This window comes from Carcharhinus amblyrhynchos, unplaced genomic scaffold, assembly GCF_965287045.1.
Source record: "Carcharhinus amblyrhynchos unplaced genomic scaffold, sCarAmb.v2.hapA scaffold_37, whole genome shotgun sequence".
Lineage (NCBI taxonomy): Eukaryota > Metazoa > Chordata > Chondrichthyes > Carcharhiniformes > Carcharhinidae > Carcharhinus > Carcharhinus amblyrhynchos.
The window spans coordinates 11,033,561-11,053,669 of record NW_027649778.1 but is presented as its reverse complement, the minus strand read 5'-3'; the positions used below and the strand labels follow the sequence as shown (position 1 = coordinate 11,053,669).

Here is a 20,109-nt window from a genome sequence, read left to right as displayed (position 1 = left end):
ACTCATTCAGTGTTCCACTGTAACCATGTAACGCTAAGTCATGTTTATCTTGAAGTCCCAAGACTCAGTAGTCACTCAAGTATGTGTTCAAGTCTCTGGTTTGAAACTGCTGACTCAGAGTGTGAGTCTATCATGGAATCTCTACAGTGCACAAGAATGTCATTCAGCCCATCGAGTTTGCATCACTCTCTGAAAGAGCATCTTTCCCAGGCCAAAATCCTGCCTTATCCCTGTAACCCCACATATTAACTGCTAATCCCCTAACCTACACATCTTGAGACACTAGGGGACAATTTAGCATGGCCAATCCATCTAACCCGCACATCTTGAGACACTAGGGGACAATTTAGCATGGCCAATCCACCTAACCTGCACATCTTGAGACATTAAGGGCCAATTTAGCATGGCCAATCACTTAACCTGCACATCTTGGGACACTAAGGGGCAATTTAGCTTGGCCAATCCATCTAACCTGCATATCTTTGGATTGTGGGAGGAAACCAGAGCTCCCAGAGAAAACCCACACAGACATGGAGGAGAAAGTGCTACTTCAAACAGACAGTGACCCAAGACCAGAATCGAACCTGGGTCCCTGGCACTGTGAGGCAGCAGTGCTGACCACTGTGTCGCCCCTTGAAAAAGGTAATGGAGAAAGGCTAGACTCATGAATCCTAGACTGGAGAAAGAGAGGGTGTAATGTTGCCTGCAGGTTTTAATTTAATTCTGCAAACAAAAAAAAATCTATCACACCAGAGTTAACGATGATAGATTTTTCTTTACAAAGGCATATTTTCATAAAATACTTTCGAGTGAGAGAAAATCGAATTGTAAAGATTTTTGAAATATTTCTAGCTGAAGTAAATCTCTACCAGCTGTTGACATTTATAGTTTAAAAGTTGTTTAATATTGGAAAACTTCTGTGTACTCACATTAGCAACCAGAGAAAAATAGACCCTGTGCAAATCTAACGTTTTCTTCCCATGTCGGGAATTATTTCCTTCTCATTTTCAACTAGTGCCTTTAATTAGAGAGCATATTCACTATACCATATCACTTCAGGGTCTGTCCTTATCACCAAGACAAGTAGCAGCCTGAAAGAACTTGCATTTATATAGCATCATTTACAACCTTGTGATGCTGTAAAGTTCTGTACAGCAAGTGAAATATTTAAATGTTCCATGGCACAGGAAACACAGCAAGGTCCTGCAGTGTGACAATGTCCAAATAATCTGCAGAGGGATAAATATTGACCAGGACACCGCAGCAAACTCTTTGACATTTCAAGTGAATGGGGCGGCATGGTGGCACAGTGGTTAGCACTGCTTCCTCACAGTACTGGAGACCCGGGTTCGATTCCCGGCTTTGGTCACTGGCTGTGTGGAGTTTGCACGTTCCCCCCGTGTCTGCATAGGTTTCTTCTGGGTGTTCCGGTTTCCTCCCACTGTCCAAAGATATGCAGGTTAGGTGGACTGGCCATGCTAAATTGCCCCTTAGCGTCAGGGGGACTTGCTAGGGTAAATGCATGGGCTTATGGGGATAGTGCCTGGGTGGGATTGTGTTCGGTGGGCCAAATGGCCTTGCATTGTAGGATTGTATGAAAGACAGCAGCTGGAATTCTGCAGTCTTGCATGCCTCATTATCAGCGAGAATGGACAATTTGGTGTTCACAGAGGCAGGAGCGGAGAATCCCGCTGCCGGCTAGGTAGGAGATTTCCAGCCAGCGTCTCTGCTAGCAGGGAGCTGGCAATGTTGCACTGAGTACAGTCTGCAGCCTGCACAAGAGGTGTACACCACGGAGGGCGTTATCCTAAAGGTCAGTTTAGTAACACATCTCATCACTGGGTTTCCAACTCACAATAATGTAGGGCTGGCTGATGTCTCTGCATTTCTTATGCTGTTTCTGCTTTTGGAGGTTGCGACCAAAGAATGGATTCTCAAAGCTAAAAGCTCCCTCTCTAACTTTCCTGGCAATAAGTAGCTAAGTGGATTCTAGATAAGGACAACCAATTTTTCTGTCGCAGATTGCCTTCAGTGCACGATGGCACAGTGGTTAGCTCTGCTGCCTCACAATGCCAGGGACCTGGATTTGATTCCCAGCTCGGGTCACTATCTGTGCAGAATCTACACATTCTCCCCATGTCTGCATGGGTTTCCTCCGGATACCCCAGTTTCCTCCCACAGTCCGAAAGCTGATTATGGCCGTGCTAAATTCTCCCTCACGCGTACCCGAACGGGTGCCGGTGTGTGGTGACTAGGGAATTTTCACAGTAACTTCATTGCAGGGTTACTGTAAGCCTACTTGTGACAATAATAAATTTAAAACTGTGCGCGCACTAGCAAGTTTTCGAGTAACCCCATGCAGTGTCAAACATACAAGTTTGCTGACTAGTCTTTGTGGTGGGACTGAACAGTAGGACACAGAGGATAATACACCCTCTCTTCCAACCTGCAAGCTGAGTAAAGTTAATTCTCTGAATGAACATTGAGCCACTATCGATAACAGTTTGTACAATTCGAAACCTCATTAACAAAGGTTCCAACACCTATCCCAGTTGTGTGTTGAGAATCATCGAAAGGATCTTTGGTATAACTATCAGCAAGCTGTTGATTAAAAATGTGTTTTCCAGAATTGTAAGTATCAATATATGCATTGCCATGATTTAATTATTTACAATGTGAATGGAATGTCAGCCCCTATCCAGTTGTGATTGAGGTGTTTTGTCCATAAAGTAGACAAAATTTCCTGTGTAATCAAAGTAGAAAGTGCTGGGAAAACTCAGCAGTTCTGGCAGAAAGAGTTAACGTTCCGAGTCCCATGTGTCTGCATCATAACTACAGAGAGATAGCATCCATATAGTCCAGAAGAGGCCTTTCAGCCCATTGAGCCTGAATTGACAACAATCCCACCCAGGCCCAATCCTGTAATCCACTACTTACCCTAATCATTCAGCCCAACACTAAGGGCCAATATAGCATGACCAATCAACATAACTTGCATATCTTTGGAGATATTATGGAGGAGTTTATTGATGTACGAGGCAAGTTTTATGTACAGAGAGTGGTGGGTGACTGGAACTCGCTGCCTGGGGAGGTCGTGGAAGGAGATATGATAATGACTTTTAAGGGATGTCTTGACAAATATGTGAATAGGATGGAGAGGGATATGGTTCCCAGAAGGGTAGGGGGTTTTAGTTCGGTCGGGCAGCATAGTCGGTGCAGACTCGGAGGGCCAGTTCCCGTGCTGTAATTTTCTTTGTTCTTTGAAACCAGAGCACTCGGAGGAAGCCCACGCAGACACGGGGAGAATGTGCAAACTCCACACTGACGGTGACCCGAAGCCGGTATTGAACCCCTGGTACAGTGAGGCAGCCGTGCTAACCCACAGTGCGATGGGTTTTGTGCTGTTGAGCAAGGGAGAGAGGCAGGGGGAGCAAAAGGGGGAAACAAAGCAAAAGAGACAAACGGAAGAGAAGAGCAGAATGTCTTCATGTTTAACATTCCTGGAAGGAAAGTGGCAGTGCACAAAACACAATACAGCGGATGCCGGAGATCTGAAATAAAAACAGAAAGTTCTGTTTGTGTGATTTTCAGAAGAAGTACTCCAAAGGTTAATCGGATGAGATGCAGAGATTCTGCTTGAAGTGGATCCCATTGAGACAGTAAGTGCTCTTAAAGGTTGTGATAATGGTAAAATGTCAGATGCTGGCATTTCTGGCTTGTTTCTCATTACTGTCATTTAGCCCGTGGAAAAAAAAACACACTGGGTGAGAATTTGCTGGAAATAAATAACTGTGTGAATAATCTTCCCAGTTATTAATGTGTAAACCAGGCAGGAATTGGTGACAAAGGAAAGCATTGCAGACCATAAACCACCACAGGTTACTGGCTCAGTTGCACCTTAATACCGACTAGCTTTGTGAAAATGACGGATGGGATTCTCCGGAATCCCAGCCACCGGCAGGAGGTGGCGTGTTGTTTGCTAGCGGCAGGATTCTCCAGTCCCGCCACCGTCAATGGGAATTTCCATTGACGTCACCCCGTGCCGGCGGGAACGGCCAGAGAATTCCGGCCGACATTTTTCCCTGCGTTTCATGAAGTTAATTGGCTCATTGGTTGCCGATTAAACATGCCACTGAAATTTAATTAATAATAGGAGTACCCACTGAGCGATCATTGTTAATGGCTGCCATTCAATGCAAGGAACCCCAAGAAAATGGACAATTACAACAGTGAGGTCCCCTTCCTTCAGGTAGTGAGCTACTGGGGACATTAAAAATGTCAAACTTAGAACACTTTACAAGAGCCTGAAAATTATCAATTTATTTCAAGGGCTGCAAAGCCACTGCAGCAAACAATTCGAAAGGATTTCAACACAATGAGATGCATTCTTGAAGAGAAAGGATATGGTGCTAACACAAATTGGGTGGTTGAATCTGTCATATGAGGAGAGATTAAGTCAGTTAGGATTGTATTCACTGGAGTTTGGAAGATGAGAGCGGATCTCAGAGAAGCTTATAAAATTCTAGCAGGATTAGACAGGATAAATTCAGAAAGAATGTTCCCGATGGTGGGGGGGGCAGTCGGGTACTAGGGGTCATATTTTGAGGATGAGGGGCAAGTCTTTTAGGACTGAGGTGAGGAGAATTTTCTTCACCCAGAGGGTGGTGAATGTGTGGAATTCACTCCCACAGAAAGTAGTTGAGGCCAAAACGTTGCGTGAATTCAAGACTAAACTAGACATAGCTCTTGGGGCTAAAGGGATCAAAGGATATGAGGCACAAGAGGGTATCAGGATATTGAATTTAATGATGAAAATGAATGGCTCAAAGGGCCTAATGGCCCACTTCTGGTTTCTATGTTTGAACGTTATCAAAAGTAGAAAGAATTTTGTTTGCCTTTAGCTGATTGGTGTTAATAAATTGTCGCAAAATTAGACCTCCCTTAATCTGGCGCACGTATAATTCTCTAAATTTGCACCTCCTTTATTGTGGAGTCCAAGAGATGTAGACAAAAGTCATAGGTAGAAGAAGGATTGGAATGAGGCACTCACTGAGTGTTAAAATGGGCAGCACGGGCTTGTAGGGCCGAACGGCCTGTTTCCTGTGCTGTGTTGTTCTTTGTTCTAAAGCACTACTTTGTTACCAACAATTTTGTTCCATCTCCAATGGAGGCAACATTTCCATTGCAGCCAATGTACAATGGTTAACTTCTGCCTGAAGTGAGAGCCAAGACCAAACATGAAAGATCACGGCAAAAGAATTTCCCTGGGTGCTATTTGGTGCCAGAATTATTGGGTAGACAACATTGCTGTGGTCACCGAATGATAAAATGATTAAGGAAGTCCGCATAGATTACATTTTATCTTCAGTGTTCTTCATTAGAATACCTTGAATTCATATGACTCCTCAATGATGACCTCCAATTTGGAATGTTCTCCCAGGATGGGTTTCCCCATTTCTGCAATCCGACGAGCTTCCTCTTCCTCCGCGGTTAGTTTCTCACTGGATTCATCTGCACACCACAAAATAACTAGTTAGACATTTCGCACAGTGGCCTCGACACCGAGCTGCACACTTGCATGGTCGCACAGCAGCCTGGGGGAAACTTTTGATGTTTTACCCCAGTTCAGCCTGCTCTGTCCTCACCCTCACTCGATTAAAATGGCAAAAGCACTTGAACTTCCACATTCTCCACACCCAGTGCTAATTTTACCTGGCCTGCCGGACCTGACTTTCAGGGGGTGGAAAGGAGGGGCTGGGCATGTAAAATAGGTTGGGTGGCTATCTCGCCACCCACTCCTGACCCGGTCCGTTTAATACACTAGGTGGGCAGGTACCAAAATCAGTAGCCTGCCTACCATATGGAAATAAATAATTCACGGTTAATTAGACTTGTTAGCAAGCCTATTGATATAAATAGTACACTGCCCGTACCAGTGATGTGGGGTGGTCAGGACATTCTTCTAAGACTTGATAAAACGTGAGAAGGAACAGAAAGGCAGGGTGGGGGGGGGAACATCTCATCCGGGGATTGCGCATGGGGGCATCATTCCCCCCAATGAGACTTAACTCCCTGTCCTTCCGCACCCGCCTAACAAGCCCCACCCTCCCCCTCCTCCTTCCCTGGGTTCTACGATCCCTCTCCTCCCTAAAAACCTAAGGATTTGTCTTTTTCTGGAGCAGCCAGGATGGTCTTTGCAATTCTTCCTGCACCACCACTGAGCTCTGGCATTGCCAGGGCTGATAGAACTGCCAGCCAGATTGGCCAGCAGCTCCTGAGAGCGGGGCTTCCTCCTACTGTGGGGCAGAAGCCCCGTTGTTAATGATGTAGTTTATTTATTAGTGTCAGAAGTAGGCTTATATTAACACTGCAATGAAGTTACCGTGAAAATCCCTCAGTTGCCACACTCTTGGCATCATCCGGGTACACCAAGGAAGAATTTAGCACCTAATCAACAAGTCTTTTGGACTGTGGGAAACCCACACAGTCATGGGGAGGACGTGCACACAAATAGTGACCAGGAATAGAATCTAGGTCCCTGGCGCTGTGACGTAGCAGTGCTGACCCACTGTGCCGCCACTCAGTGCATTATGGCTGCAGGGCAGACTTTCTTCACGGCTGTCGGTTTTGGGATGACTTCCCCTCTGAGAAAGAACCCCCTTTCCCTCGCCTCCCCCGCCAGCCCAGAAAGTGCAGCCCCACTTGCAAATGCCATTCTTTAATCAACTGATAACATGTTTATACAAGGCCAGCTTCAAAAAAGACTTGGAAGCAATTAGCTGTCAAAATAAATTCATTTAGATGATTTATGGATTTGTTTATTTTTAAGTATATCTCAAGATATGGATTTTGCATAAATTGCCTGACAGTTGATCAAGTTCTACACGAGGGAAAATCATCCTAGGCTAATTGGATAAATAATTCAATATTAACCATCACCTTAAAACAACAAGCTCTTTGACTAATGATCGCCCATAACACAGTTCCCTCAAACCATTTAACCTGCTGATTCAAGTAAAATTAACCATCAGTCACGTTATCTCTTCATGTTCACTTCATGCACGTCAGTGCTGATTTATTTCCAAATAATCGCTTGTTGGATTGAATCGAGGTAGTCCAGAGCATCAGATTATCCTGATAGCTTGAAACATGTTGGGGACTGAACCACTGATGGTAGCTAATAGATGTTTAATCTTTAGTAGTTTAAGGTAATGCAGGGCTGTGCAGTACTGATTATTTAGTAATGCACAGGTATATTTAAAGAAGAAGTGGAGTGCGATGAACAGTCTCTATCAAAAAACTAGCCTCGGTGTCTCCTTCACAACCAGCCTTGGGAATTTATCTAACACTCATCCGTGTCGGAATAATGTACCCCAGTTACCGACCGTTACACCACACTGCATCGACTAGTGGCTTACTGCAGCACAGATTCGACTCATTCTAGATGCAATAACACAAACACTGAGTTCTGTTCCACACTTACTGACTCATAAGACAAAGATAACCGACACTGTACACTGTGCAGATGGAAACATGGAATCACAGAGAGATAGACTAAGTGAAAAGGCAAAACTGTGCAAATGGATTTCAATGTAAGCAAATGTAAGATCATTCACTTTGGACTTGACAAGGATAAAACAGGGCACTTTCTACATGGTGAAAAGCTAGAAACCAAGGAGAACTTAAGAAACTTGTGGGTCCAGACTTGGGGATCATTAATTGGTACAGAAAATAATCAGAAGGGCTAGTGAGATGCTGGTCTTTATGTCTAGAGAACTAGGATACAAGGGACAGAAGTCTTGCTTCAGGTTACACAAAGTCTTCGTTGGTGCCGTGTGAGCACGTCTGGGAACCACAAATTAGGTCGGACAAAACCTTGGAGGGAGGACAGTGTCGATTTACCAGAATGATACCTATGGCGCCGAGGGTTAAAATACTAGAGGAGATTGCAGCCACTATCGCTGCATTCCCTGGAATTTGGAAAGTGAAGAGGTGATTTGACTGAAATTTTCAAGGTAGTGGGAGATTAGGGTAGACACAGCGAAACTATCTCCGCTGGTTGGGGAATCTAGGACTGGGTGGCGGGGAGAAGTGACAAGGGGAAGGGGGGGGCTCTCAAAGCTAAAACCAGACCTTTCAGAAGTGAAATTAGCAAGCTTCAATGTGCAAAGGAATTGGAACTCTCTTCTGCAAACAGAAATTGATGCCAGATCAATAGTAAGGGGGATGCATTCTCGAGCCTCCCTTCAGTTTGTTCCTTGTGGTGAGAGCCAGGGAGACATTTGCCAGTGGTGGCATCTTCTGCTCCTGTCAATGTGATTTCCCATCAAATATCCCCCATGTTGCCGGTGAACCCACCTAGGGATGGGCCATTGGTGCGAACAGCCTGAAAATTAATCTTAATCTGAGAGTGATAGATTTTTAATTAAACATGTTAAGGGGTTCGTTTACAGATCAAGCATGTCCTTGTTGCGTTATGGAACAGGCTTAAGGGGATAGTTGGCCACCAGTGGGTCCTATGTTCATTCTGGCTGCTTTATCTAAATAATGTCTCATCTGGGTACAGTATTACAAATACTGCACTTGTGCTGGGATAGTAAAGCACAGTGTTTGAACTCATGCAGGGATATTGAACCATATTCAATAATTTATGCCAAGTGAAAACTATTTACCTGATTGTTCGTCAATTTGAAGATCTCCCTTTAAGATCCTGAGCTCCTGTTATATAGGCTTTAACTTCTTACGTGAGGTGTTCAAGTTCAGACATGGGGGTGGGCCAGGTGATGGGTTTGACATATTCTAAACACCGCTAGAGAAAGCACACCTCCTCTCGGCCAGTCACTGAGGGACATCCTGGCTTAGATGGCAGACAAGGAGTGGCCAATCCCATCCTATGTCTCATGATCATCTTTCTGCATTCTAAGTCAAGGCCAAAATGCAACTGTAATCTAACGCATGAATCCACGTGTTGTTAAGGGGGCTAATAGAAGTGTAATAGACCATCCCTAAATTGCCTTAAACCGATTAAAAGATTTCCCAACTGATTTTTTTGATTCTTTCCCCGGGGATTCTCCAATTCCTTTTGCACAAGGATCAGGGGAAACAGGCAGAGACCCGTTACACCAGGCCTCTGCTACTCAAGAGCTTCCCTGAGGAGGCGGAATGCAGTTGGCACAAACCCATCGCCCACATGTAGATGAGAGAGGAGGAGGCGTTCTTAGCCCGCCTACCACTTAATTTATGGGTTCATGCAGTGCTGGGGTGCTCCTGATGCAGCCCATTCTACCCCAGAATGATAGAATCCCCACAGTGCAGAAAGAGGCCATTTGGCCTATTGAGTCTGCAACGACCACAATCCCACCCTATCCCCACAACCTCATGCGTTTACCCTGCTAATTCCCCTGACATTAGGGGCAATTTAGCCTGGCCAGTCAACTCACCCGCACATCTTTGCTCTATGTGGGGGGAAACCGGAGCACCCGGAGGAAACCCACGCAGACACGGGGAGAACGTGGTCTCTGGCGCTGTAAGGCAACGGTGCTAACCACCGTGCCGCTAGTGTTGAGGCTGGTGCTGGGATCCTCCTCTAACCAAAGGTCTAAAAAGGCCTTGAAGATTGCTGGTCCTTTATTTTTGTGTGTAGGCATTCCCCGGCATTGAGGTCTTCTGGCCACTATTCTCGTAGCAGTCAGAAGATTCCAAAGCTGACGTGCACCGATTGGCAAACCTCTCAAGCCTCTCCCTAGCTGCAATGTTTTCCCTCGCTTTCGAGCATTAGACCCTGCCAGGGGACAGTCCTACACTGCAGGTCCCCAAACTCAGGCCACTGAAACCTCATAGATTGATCTGGACTGCACATTTCCAGCGTATCTCGCAGATCCAGTACTGGGGTAAAGGAAGCCGTCGAAAACCAACCCAGACTGGGTGTTGAGGCCAGGTAAATCTTCCACCCGTTTCCCAGCACACTCATTTGTTTCCGAGGGGCAGGGTCACAGTGGGCAAACAGACAACATCAATTGACTAGGGTCTGGGCAACCCGCGAGGTCTCTGGATCTCTTCCGAAAAGATCGGGGTGGCACAATGGTTAGCCCTGCTGCCAGGGACCCGGGTTCGATTCCTGGCTTGGGTCACTGTCAGTCTGGAGTTTGTACATTCTCCCCATCTCTGCAATGGGTTTCCTCCGGGAGCTCCAGTTTCCTCCCACAGTCCAAAGATGCGTGTGTTGGGTGGATTTAGCCCATGCTAAATTGTCCCTTAAGTGTCAGGGGGGATTAGGTAGGGTAAATGCTTGGGGATAGGTGGTCGGTGCAGACATGATGGGCCAAATGGCCTCCTTCTGCACTGCAGGATCTATGATTCTATTGGTACAACAATATACTGACTCAGCAAGGTTTTGTGTCCTGTGGCTCATAGTCTCTGCTTCCTTGTGGGGAGCGCTGAACTGAACACAGACTAGAGGAGAGGGCAGGAGGAGTTGAGTCCATCCAGCCCGCAATAAAGGGAATCGGGTTAGTAGAAACTGACATCTTACCATCAGCCAATAAGAGAGCTGCAGAGAGAGGAAAAAAAGAGTGAAATCCAATGAAATGGTAGCTGAAGACACTGCTACTCCACACAGTGAAACAAGCTGATCCGGGGTGAAACACTCTTAAAACAACCAACATAACAAGAAACATTCATGTAAGTTTTCCAACACTGAATATAAGAGTGCTTGCCTTTATTATTAATATCAAGGAATTCAGACAGCATCCGTTATCCATCAGGCATCCGGGGGTAGGGCCTGGGTGAGATTGTGGTCAGTGCAGACTCGATGGGCCGAATTGCCTCCTTCTGCACTGCGGGATTCTATGATTAAGGCTGCGATAGACTAACACTGGTCTCCAAGGGAATGGAAAGGAGATGTGGATCAGGGGGAAAAGTGGAGTTAAAGCCCAAGGTCGGCCTCGATCGTGTTCAATGGAACAATGGGCCGATTGGTCTACTCCTGCTCCTACGTCCTTGTGGCGTTCTCGTCTTAAGTTCCCATTCACGCTGCCAAGCCGGTAAACGCCCGTTTACTGGCGGTGGTTGTGGAGCAAGACCGTGGCTCCTGTGGGGACATTAAAAACGCCACTGAGTGCCAGTCCTGCCCTCGCTCACTGTAAGCATCTGATTAAGTGCTGGCATCACAGTCGGCCAAAACAGGGTCCCTGAGCTCTGAACCAGGCCATTCACTTGATAGTATGATCAGGCAGTACTTCCAAAAATGGATCAGTCCCAGTGGTCACAGTGAATCATCTCAGACCACAATGGAAACGCTGCCCCCGGTGACAACTGGAGTGAAGTACGCCAAGTAAAACCAAGGGAGACAATAGCTGAAAACATGTATTGATGTTGATAATATACTGAGAATTGTAATTGACTTGCAAAACACTGGTTCCTCATAATAATTCCCCGAATCGCAACAGTTTGCGTGTTGTTCAGCAGAGGGAGTGCTACCATAGGTTTACTAGGCTGATCCCTGGGATGGCAGGTCTGTCACGTAAGGAGAGACTAAGCAGGTTAGGATTGTATTCATTGGAGTTTAGAAGCGTGAGAGGGATGTTGTAAAAACAAAGTACAGGAACAGGCCCTCTGGTCCTCCGATCATGATGCCCTAACTAAATGAAAAAAAACCCTTCTGCGCTTACTCACTCCATATCCCTCTATTCCCTCCCTATTCATGTACCCATCCAGATGCCTCTTAAATGTTGCAAATGTGCCTGCTTCCACCACCTCCTCTGGCAGTGTGTTCCAGGCACCCACCACTTTCTGCATGAGAAACCTCCCCCCACACATCTCCCTTAAACCCTCCTCCTCTCACGTTGAACCAGTGCCCCCGTGTAACTGACACTCCCACCCTAGGAAAAAGTGTCTATCCATCCTGTCTATGCCTCTCATAATTTTGTAGACCTCTATCAGGTCTCCCCTCAGCTTCCATCTTTCCAGTGAGAATAATACAGAATAATATAGAAAATAAGGAAATTCTGTGCCTATATTCCCAGATCCCTCTGTTCAACTGCATTTATCCTGTACGTTCTACTTTGGTTTGACCTTCCAAAGCGCAATACCTCACACTTGTCGGTGTTAAATTCCATTTGCCATTTTTCAGCCCATTTTTCTACTTGGTCCAAGTCCCTCTGCAAACTTTGAAAACCTTCCTCACTGTCCACTACACCTCCAATCTTTGTATCATCAGCAAATTTGCTGATCCAATTTACCACATTATCATCCAGATCATTGATATAGATGACAAACAACAATGGACCCAATACCGATGCCTGCAGCACTCCACTAGTCACAGGTCTCCACTCAGAGAAGCAAACCTCCACAGCCACTCTCTGGCTTCTTCCATTGAGGTTCTGCCATTTACAGTATAATTCACACCTAAATTTGATGCTCCAAAATGCTTCACCCCGCTTTTGTCCGGATTAAACTCCATCTGCCATTTCTGTGCCCAACTCTCCAATCTATCTATAATCATGTTGTACCCTCTGACAATCCCCAGCACTATCAGCAACTCCACCCATCTTCGTGTCATCTGCAAGTTTACTAATCAGAGCACCCACGTTTTCCTCCAAATCACTTATATATACTACAAACAACAGAGGTCCCAACACTGATTGTTGGAGGACACCACTAGCTACAGACCTCCATTCTGAAAAACACCCTTCCACCGCTACTCTGTCTTCTATAACCAAGCCCATTCTGTATCTATCTGGCCAGCCCATCCCAAATCCCATGTGATTTTTAATATAAAATTCTAACAGGGTTAGACAGGGTAGATTCAGAAAGAATATTCCCGATGGTGGGGGGAGTCCAGAACTCGGGGTCATAGTTTTAGGGCTGAGGTGAGGAGAAATTTCTTCACCCAGAGGGTGGTGAATGTGTAGAATTCACTAGACAGAAAGTAGTTGAGGCCAAAACCTTGTGTGATTTCAAGGAGGAATTAGATATAACTTAGGGCTGAAGGGATCTAATGTATTATTTATTATTTATTAGTCACACATAGTCTGACATTAACACTGCAATGAAGTTACTGTGAAAATCCCCTAGTCGCCACACTCCAGTGTCTGTTCAGGTGCACCAAGGGAGAATTTGGCATGGCCAATTCACCTAACCTGCACGTCTTTCGGGCTGTGGGGGGAAACGGGAGCACCCGGAAGAAACCCACACAGAAACAGGGAGAACGTGCAAACTCCACACAGACAGTGACCCAAGTGGATCTAGGGATACAAGGGGGAAGGCGAGATCAGGATATTGAATTGGATGATCAGCCATGATCAAAATGGATGGCGGAGCAGGCTCGAAGGGGTGAATGGCCTCCTTCTGCTTCTGGTTTCTATGTTTCCACATGTCTTATGGCACAGGACAGCATGCAACATGAATGGCATTGGCAATCCTATAAAATAGACAGAATGTTATACTGAAAGCCTGACAGTGAGGGTGGTGTATGCGGCCTTATACCAAAGAAGACGTAACAAGAAGTGTGAAAAAAAAAATGAGGGTTTTATCCTGAGCTCGGCTGTAACAGACAATTGTCAGATAGATCTGGACCATACGCTGAGAGAGTTTAAGAAAAGGCTGGGATATTCTGGTCCCACTTGTGGCCATGGGTGGAGTCTAGAAAATCCTGGCCAAAGGGTTATAACTGAAAGCCTTGTAATGAAGGTGCATAGTAGAGCTTCTGAGAGCTTTGTAATGAGGATGAGTGTAACAGAGAGACAGTTAGGACTTACAACCTAATCGCAGTGTGTAACAGAGGAAGTGTTATAACTGAGCTTCCTATCGCAACGATGGAGTGTAACAAAGAGAGATTCATATCTCGTGTACGATACATTTATCGGATTATGGTTTCTCCTTTATGCAAACCTGAGATTCCACGTTTCATCCATCTTGGTTTTTCCAGGACCACAAAGAAGTTTTCCTGCTTTTCATACTCTTCGTCATCCACAATTTTCACCTGGATTGTCTTCCTACAGAGGGAGAAAACAAACCAGAAACCTGCTGAGTATGAGATTCAACCTGCAAAAGTGAGTGTAGTCTTGAGAGTAGGAACATGTGGCTGACGCTTTTAAACTCTAATCCATAGCTTCACATCACCAAAGACAGATGCTCAGGAGCAATCAATGAGGAACTAAAGACACAGAGCACCATGTGTAGGAACCATAGACATTTGGTTTACATTGGGATCATGTTACATTTGCAGCAGTTACTGACCACTCCAATTTACACTGGCTCATATCTCAATGCCTCAATGTCAACAAAATTAATGAGATTGTCGTTGACTTCAGGAAGTGTAAAGGAGAACATATCCCTGTCTATGTCAACAGGAACAAAGTAGAAAGGGTCAAGAGTTTCAATTTTTAAGATCACCAACATCCTGCTCCCCCCATGCCGACACTATAATTAAGAAAGCCCACCTCTACTTTCTCAGGAGACTAAGGAAATTTGGCATGTCCCCTAAGACTCTCACCAACTTTTACAGATGTCACCATAGAAAGCATCCTTTCCAGTTGTATCACAGCTTGGTCTGGGCTCCTGCTCTGCCCAAGACCGCAAGGAACTACAAAAGGTCATGAATGTAGCCCAATCCATCACACAAACCAACCTCCCATCCATTGAGTCTGTCTACAATTCCCGCTGCCTCGGCAAAGCGGCCGGCATAATTAAGGATCCCACACACCCCGGACATTCTCTCTTCCACCTTCTTCCTTCGGGAAAAAGATACAAAAATCTGAGGTCACAGTCCAACCGATCAAGGACAGCTTCTTCCCTGCTGCTGTCAGACTTTTGAATGGACTTGCCTTGCATGTTAAGTTGATCTTTCTCTACACCCTAGCTATGACTGTAACACTACATTCTGCACACTCGTTTACTTCTCTATGAACGGTATGCTTTGTATAGCGCGCAAGAAACACTATGTTAATACACGTGACAATAATAAATCAAATTAAAGAGTCAATTATGAGGGGCAAGGTTTAAATGGGATGTATGAGGCAAGTTTTTTTTACACGGGGGGGGGGGGGGGGGTGCCTGGAACTTGCTGCCGGGGGGAGGCAGTGGAAGCAGATACGATAGTGAGTTTTAAGGGCCGTCTTGACAAATACTTGAATAGGGAGGGAATAGAGAGATAGGGTGCCAGAAAGGGTAAGGGGATTTAGTTCAGACGGGCAGTGTTGTCAGTGCAGGCTTGGAGGGCTGAAGGACCGGTTCCTGTGCTGTAATTTTCTTTGTTCTTTTATCTTCCCCTGCCCCTGTTTGAAAAATCAAGACAGAACGTGGAACTATCCTGGGGTGTGCGCATGGATTGATACACTAGACAATTGAGAGTGCTGAAGCCTAATAATATGTTAGACTTTCAAGAGCTATTGTTGAAAAACAAACACTGATCCCTCGTGTCCTCTTTATTTCAGTCAAATTAATAATGTTTCACTGCGGGAAAGTCCTGTTTTTCTAATCTCAGGGAACACATTCTGCAGTGAGTGTAGGCATCATTGACTTCTGCTGTAGTAGCGCTCTGTAATTAGAGTGGAGGCGATTGATAATTGAAAGTGATTTGTGTGTGCAAACAGATGTTTCTCCACTCTAATTCCCCCATCGAGGCAAGAGACACCTAAAAACTTTGAGGTCTTAACCCATCCCCAAGAGTATTAATCTGCTGAGGCAGGAGGAATCTCATTTCAAAAATGAACTCACAGGAGAGTGTTATTCAACAGAGGAAAACGCATTGTTATAAATTTCCCATTACAGTCCACCGACAACCAACGCCAACTGTAAGAGTCGTGTGTTTACCCATCCGTCCTGGAGCTTTCCGGAAAATGAAATTACCCGAGATCGCGACAAACCCCGCCGTTCTGTCTGCTAATCCTTCAAAAACTCAACCCCCCCCCCACCCCCACACGTCCAGCTGAGACAGCAACAGAGCAGACCGCATGTTAATTCATCCTCTCCTATCAGCCTATGTTTCGTTCAGATTGCAACTTGTGTTTGCCCTCCTCCCACCCCACAATCGTTGAACCCAAAAGGTGAGTACCCTAGGTTCCCAGGCAGTCCAACCCCAATCGCTGGGGAGCTGCTGTAGTCACAAAGTTTTTGTCTAACTGGTGAGGGCTGATACAGCAACGCTAACACTCCATCATTTCTATTTTGAACAAAGAATGTTGTTATGATTTTGTGAATTCTGTGCATAATGAGGAGGGGGCAGCACGGTGGCACAGTGGTTAGCGCTGCTGCCTCACAACGCCAGGGACCCGGGTTCGATTCCAGCCTTGGATCACTGTGTGGATTTTCCATCTTCTCCCCGTGTCTGCGTGGGTTTCCTCCGGGTGCTCTGGTTTTCTCCCACAGTCCAAAGATATGCTGGTTAGGTGCATTGGCCGTGCTAAGTTGATCCTCAGTGTACCTGAATAGTCGCTGGAGTGCGGCAACTAGGGGATTTTCACAGTAACTTCATTGCAGTGTTAATGTAAGCCCACTTGGTGACTGATAAATAAACTTTACTTTTACTTACTTTACATCTCCAACAAGAGAATGTAAAGTCATAGAGGTTTACAGCATGGAAACAGGCCCTTCGGCCCAACTTGTCCATGCCACCCTTTCTTTTTTAAAACCCCTAAGCTAATCCCAATTGCCTGCATTTGGCCCATATCCCTCTATACCCATGTAACTGTCTAAATGATTTTTAAAAGATAAGATTGTACCCGCCTCTACTACTACCTCTGGCAGCTTGTTCCAGACACTCACCACCCTCTGTGTGAAAAAATTGCCTCTCTGGACACTTTTGTATCTCTCCCCTTAAACCCATGCCCTCAAGTTTTAGACTCCCCGACCTTTGGGAGAAGATATTGACTATCTAGCTGATCTGTGCCCCTCATTATTTTATAGATCTCTATAAGATCGCCCCTATGCTCTAGAGTTAGAAGTCCCAGTCTATCCAGCCTCTCCTTATAACTCAAACCATCAAGTCCCGGTAGCATCCTAGTAAATCTTTTCTGCACTCTTTCTAGTTTAATAATATCCTTTCTATAACAGGGTGAGCAGAACTGCACACAGTATTCCAAGTGTGGCCTTTTCAATGTCTTGTACAACTTCAACAAGACGTCCCAACTCCCGTATTCAATGTTCTAACCAATGAAACCAAGCATGCTGAATGCCTTCTTCACCACTCTGTCCACCCGTGACTCCACTTTCAAGGAGCTATCTCTTCTTGTTATTTAATAGCATTGACACCACTGAATCCCCCACTATCAACATCCTGGGGATTACCATTATACAGAAATTGAACTGAACCCAGCCATATAAAAACTGTGGCTACCAGAGCAGGTCAGAGGCTGGGAATCCTGCAGAGAGTAACTCAGCTCCTAAGTCCCCAAAACTTGTCCACCATCTACAAGGCGCAAGTCAGAATTGTGGTGGAATACTCCCCACTCGCCTGGATGGGTGCAGCTCCAACAACACTCAAGAAGCTCAACACCATCCAGCCCACTTGATGGCACCCCATCCCAATTTTAACATTCACTCCCTCCAACACCGGCGCACAGGGGTGACAGTGTGTACCGTCTACAAGATGCACTGCAGGAACTCATCAGGCTTCCACTGAGACCACCTTCCAAACCCGCAAACACTGCCAACCACCATGAAGGAGAAGGGCAGCAAACCCCACCACCGCCTGCAAGTTCCCCTCCAAGTCACCCACCATCCTGACTTGGAAATATATCACCGTTCCTTCACTGTCACTGGATCAAAATCCTGGAACTCCCTATCTAGCAGCTATTATGAAGTTACATATGTAAGGTTAAAAATATGGTATTTGATAAATGTAAATATTGAAAAGAAAACCAAAAGAAATCATATAACATTGTCTCTTTCAAAAGCATATGTTTTTGTGCTTGGGTTTTTAAACTGAAGAAACCAATCTTGCAACGTTGTCTTAAAACCCAGCAGCCACTGTTCCAGCATAGCAAAACAGGCTTTTGAATTGGACCAATGTGTTTAAAGCAAGCACTCAAAGGCACAGAACCATTGAATTCGAATTTGAGTGTTACTGACAGCCTGAAGCCACAAATTGCAGGAATACTGTGAGGCAATTCTAGATATTTAAACCCGGACAAGGGGGAATAACGGTTAGAGTAAGCTCGACCCCTCTTTAGTCAGAAGGAGGGAGAGGCGAGGCTCTCATATAGAATCCTGCATTTTAATAGATATATCTTCAGAAAAATTACCATATAAAGAGAGATACCAACTCAAAGTGTTCCAGATGGGAACATCTCAAGAAAGTTCATACTTCCAACAAGCACCTGGTATATTGCTTGAGAGTGCCCGGATTTCTGTTCTATTTATTTCACTATTCCTGAATGAGTCTTGTAATATTTGGACAGCGTTCTACTGGGGAGTTTATTCAGTTTGTTAATTGTTTTAAGAAGGTTGTCACCAGTTTTAAAAATAAGGACCTGTTAATTGTTCACGACAGAGAGTGGCAGATCCTGCTTTACTTTAGCAAAGTAAGAAGTCTCACAACACCAGGTTAAAGTCCAACCAATTTGGACCAGTGTTTACCCCAGTCCAACGCCGGCATCTCCACATCATGATTACTTTACCAAAACCAGTAGCTTCCTATCACCTCACGCACTTTCGCACAAGGTTACGGGGTGTCTCTTTGGGGAAAAGATCACCTCCGTGTTGTACCGTAGCACCGTGGGTGTGCCGACACCAAGGCGGCACACCACCGCCCTCTCGGGGGTAATTAGAAAGGGACAATAAACGTCCCAGCGACACCCACGTCCCATGAGGAAAAAATAAATATTGATAACACTGCTGGTGCCTCTATGGCTGCTTTCGCAAAATGCCATATTAACAGGAGTCAATGTAACTAAGCCCTACGCCCACACACACTGCAGAATTTGTACTTTGGCAACAGTGCTTCCTCCTCGATCAAAATTAGTACTGCGTGTACTTGTAAACAAAGACTAATATTTCAGCAAGGTTTCGGTGGTTATGTCTGCAGAATGATGCATCTCATCTGAACATAACCAGTGATATAAATACTTCTTTACAAAGCAAGCTTTTATGGTGCAGATTTACATTATTTATGGTTTCGATATCCGAGCACGGCATATTAATCCTTTGAGGTGTACGACACGTTGGCTACCTCAGAAACAGCGCTGCAATAGATTTCCTTTGGGAAGGAGAAGGCTCTGAGGCACGATTTTACAGTGAAGATGATTGACGAAGCTGATCGAAGCCAAGTGAGCGTCCCTCACCTTGGTATCTTGTCCTCAACCTTTCAAAGTGTTCTGCAAACCTATCCTTTCAGCCTACATCTTTGCCCTTTTGTGAAGCACCTTGGAATGGTTTCTGTGTTAGGGAATCACTCCAGGCCTTTTGTTATGATGAAGTGGTCAAACACCAGGGTATCTGATTATTGAACTGACAGTTGCAGCGTCCCCTGCATTGTGAGGGCGGCACAGTGGCTCCCTGGGTTAGCACTGCTGTCTCACGGCGCCAGGGACCCAGGTTCGATTCCCGCCTTAGGTCACTGTCTGTGCAGAGACTGCACATTCTCCCCATGTCTGTACAGGTTTCCTCCGGGTGCTCTGGTTTCCTCCTACAATCCAAAAGATGTACTGGTTAGGTGCTAAATTCTCCCTCTGTGTACCCAAAAAGACACCAGAGTGTGGCAATCAGGGGATTTTCACAGCAGCTTCACTGCAGTGTTAATGTCAGCCTATTTGTGACACTAATAAAAGGGAGGGACAGAAACAGTGCAAGAAAGGGAGGAACAGACAAAAGAAGGCATGGGGCAGTCAGAGAAAGAGAGGCAGAAGAAGAAAGGGACAGACAGAGGTGGAGAGAAAGGAAGCGACAAGAAGGGAGAGACAGAGGAAGGAGGAGGGACAGATAAGAGACAGAGAAAGGGGGTGGCAGACTGAAGGAGAGAGGGACACTCCTTTGGCAAATTTAAAACAGGTGCCTGAGTGGAGCGACTAGGGGCTTTTCACAGTAACTTCATTGCAGGGTTAATGTAAGCCTTATTTGTGACACGAATCAATAAACTACATTAGCTATGTCATAACGTAACCATTCAGCTAC

The 20,109-nt window shown here is 45.5% G+C and overlaps 1 protein-coding gene across 1 annotated transcript in view; it reads right to left on the bottom strand.

The window, feature by feature from the left end:
- LOC145362165 (sodium/calcium exchanger 3-like) overlaps positions 1-20,109 on the bottom strand; it is a 258,868-nt gene that overhangs the window by 27,627 nt on the left and 211,132 nt on the right. Inside the window, 3 exon segments of the mRNA XM_080218213.1 lie at positions 5,387-5,511; positions 10,532-10,549; positions 13,891-13,994. Of these exon segments, the coding sequence (XP_080074339.1) occupies positions 5,387-5,511; positions 10,532-10,549; positions 13,891-13,994 (247 nt within the window).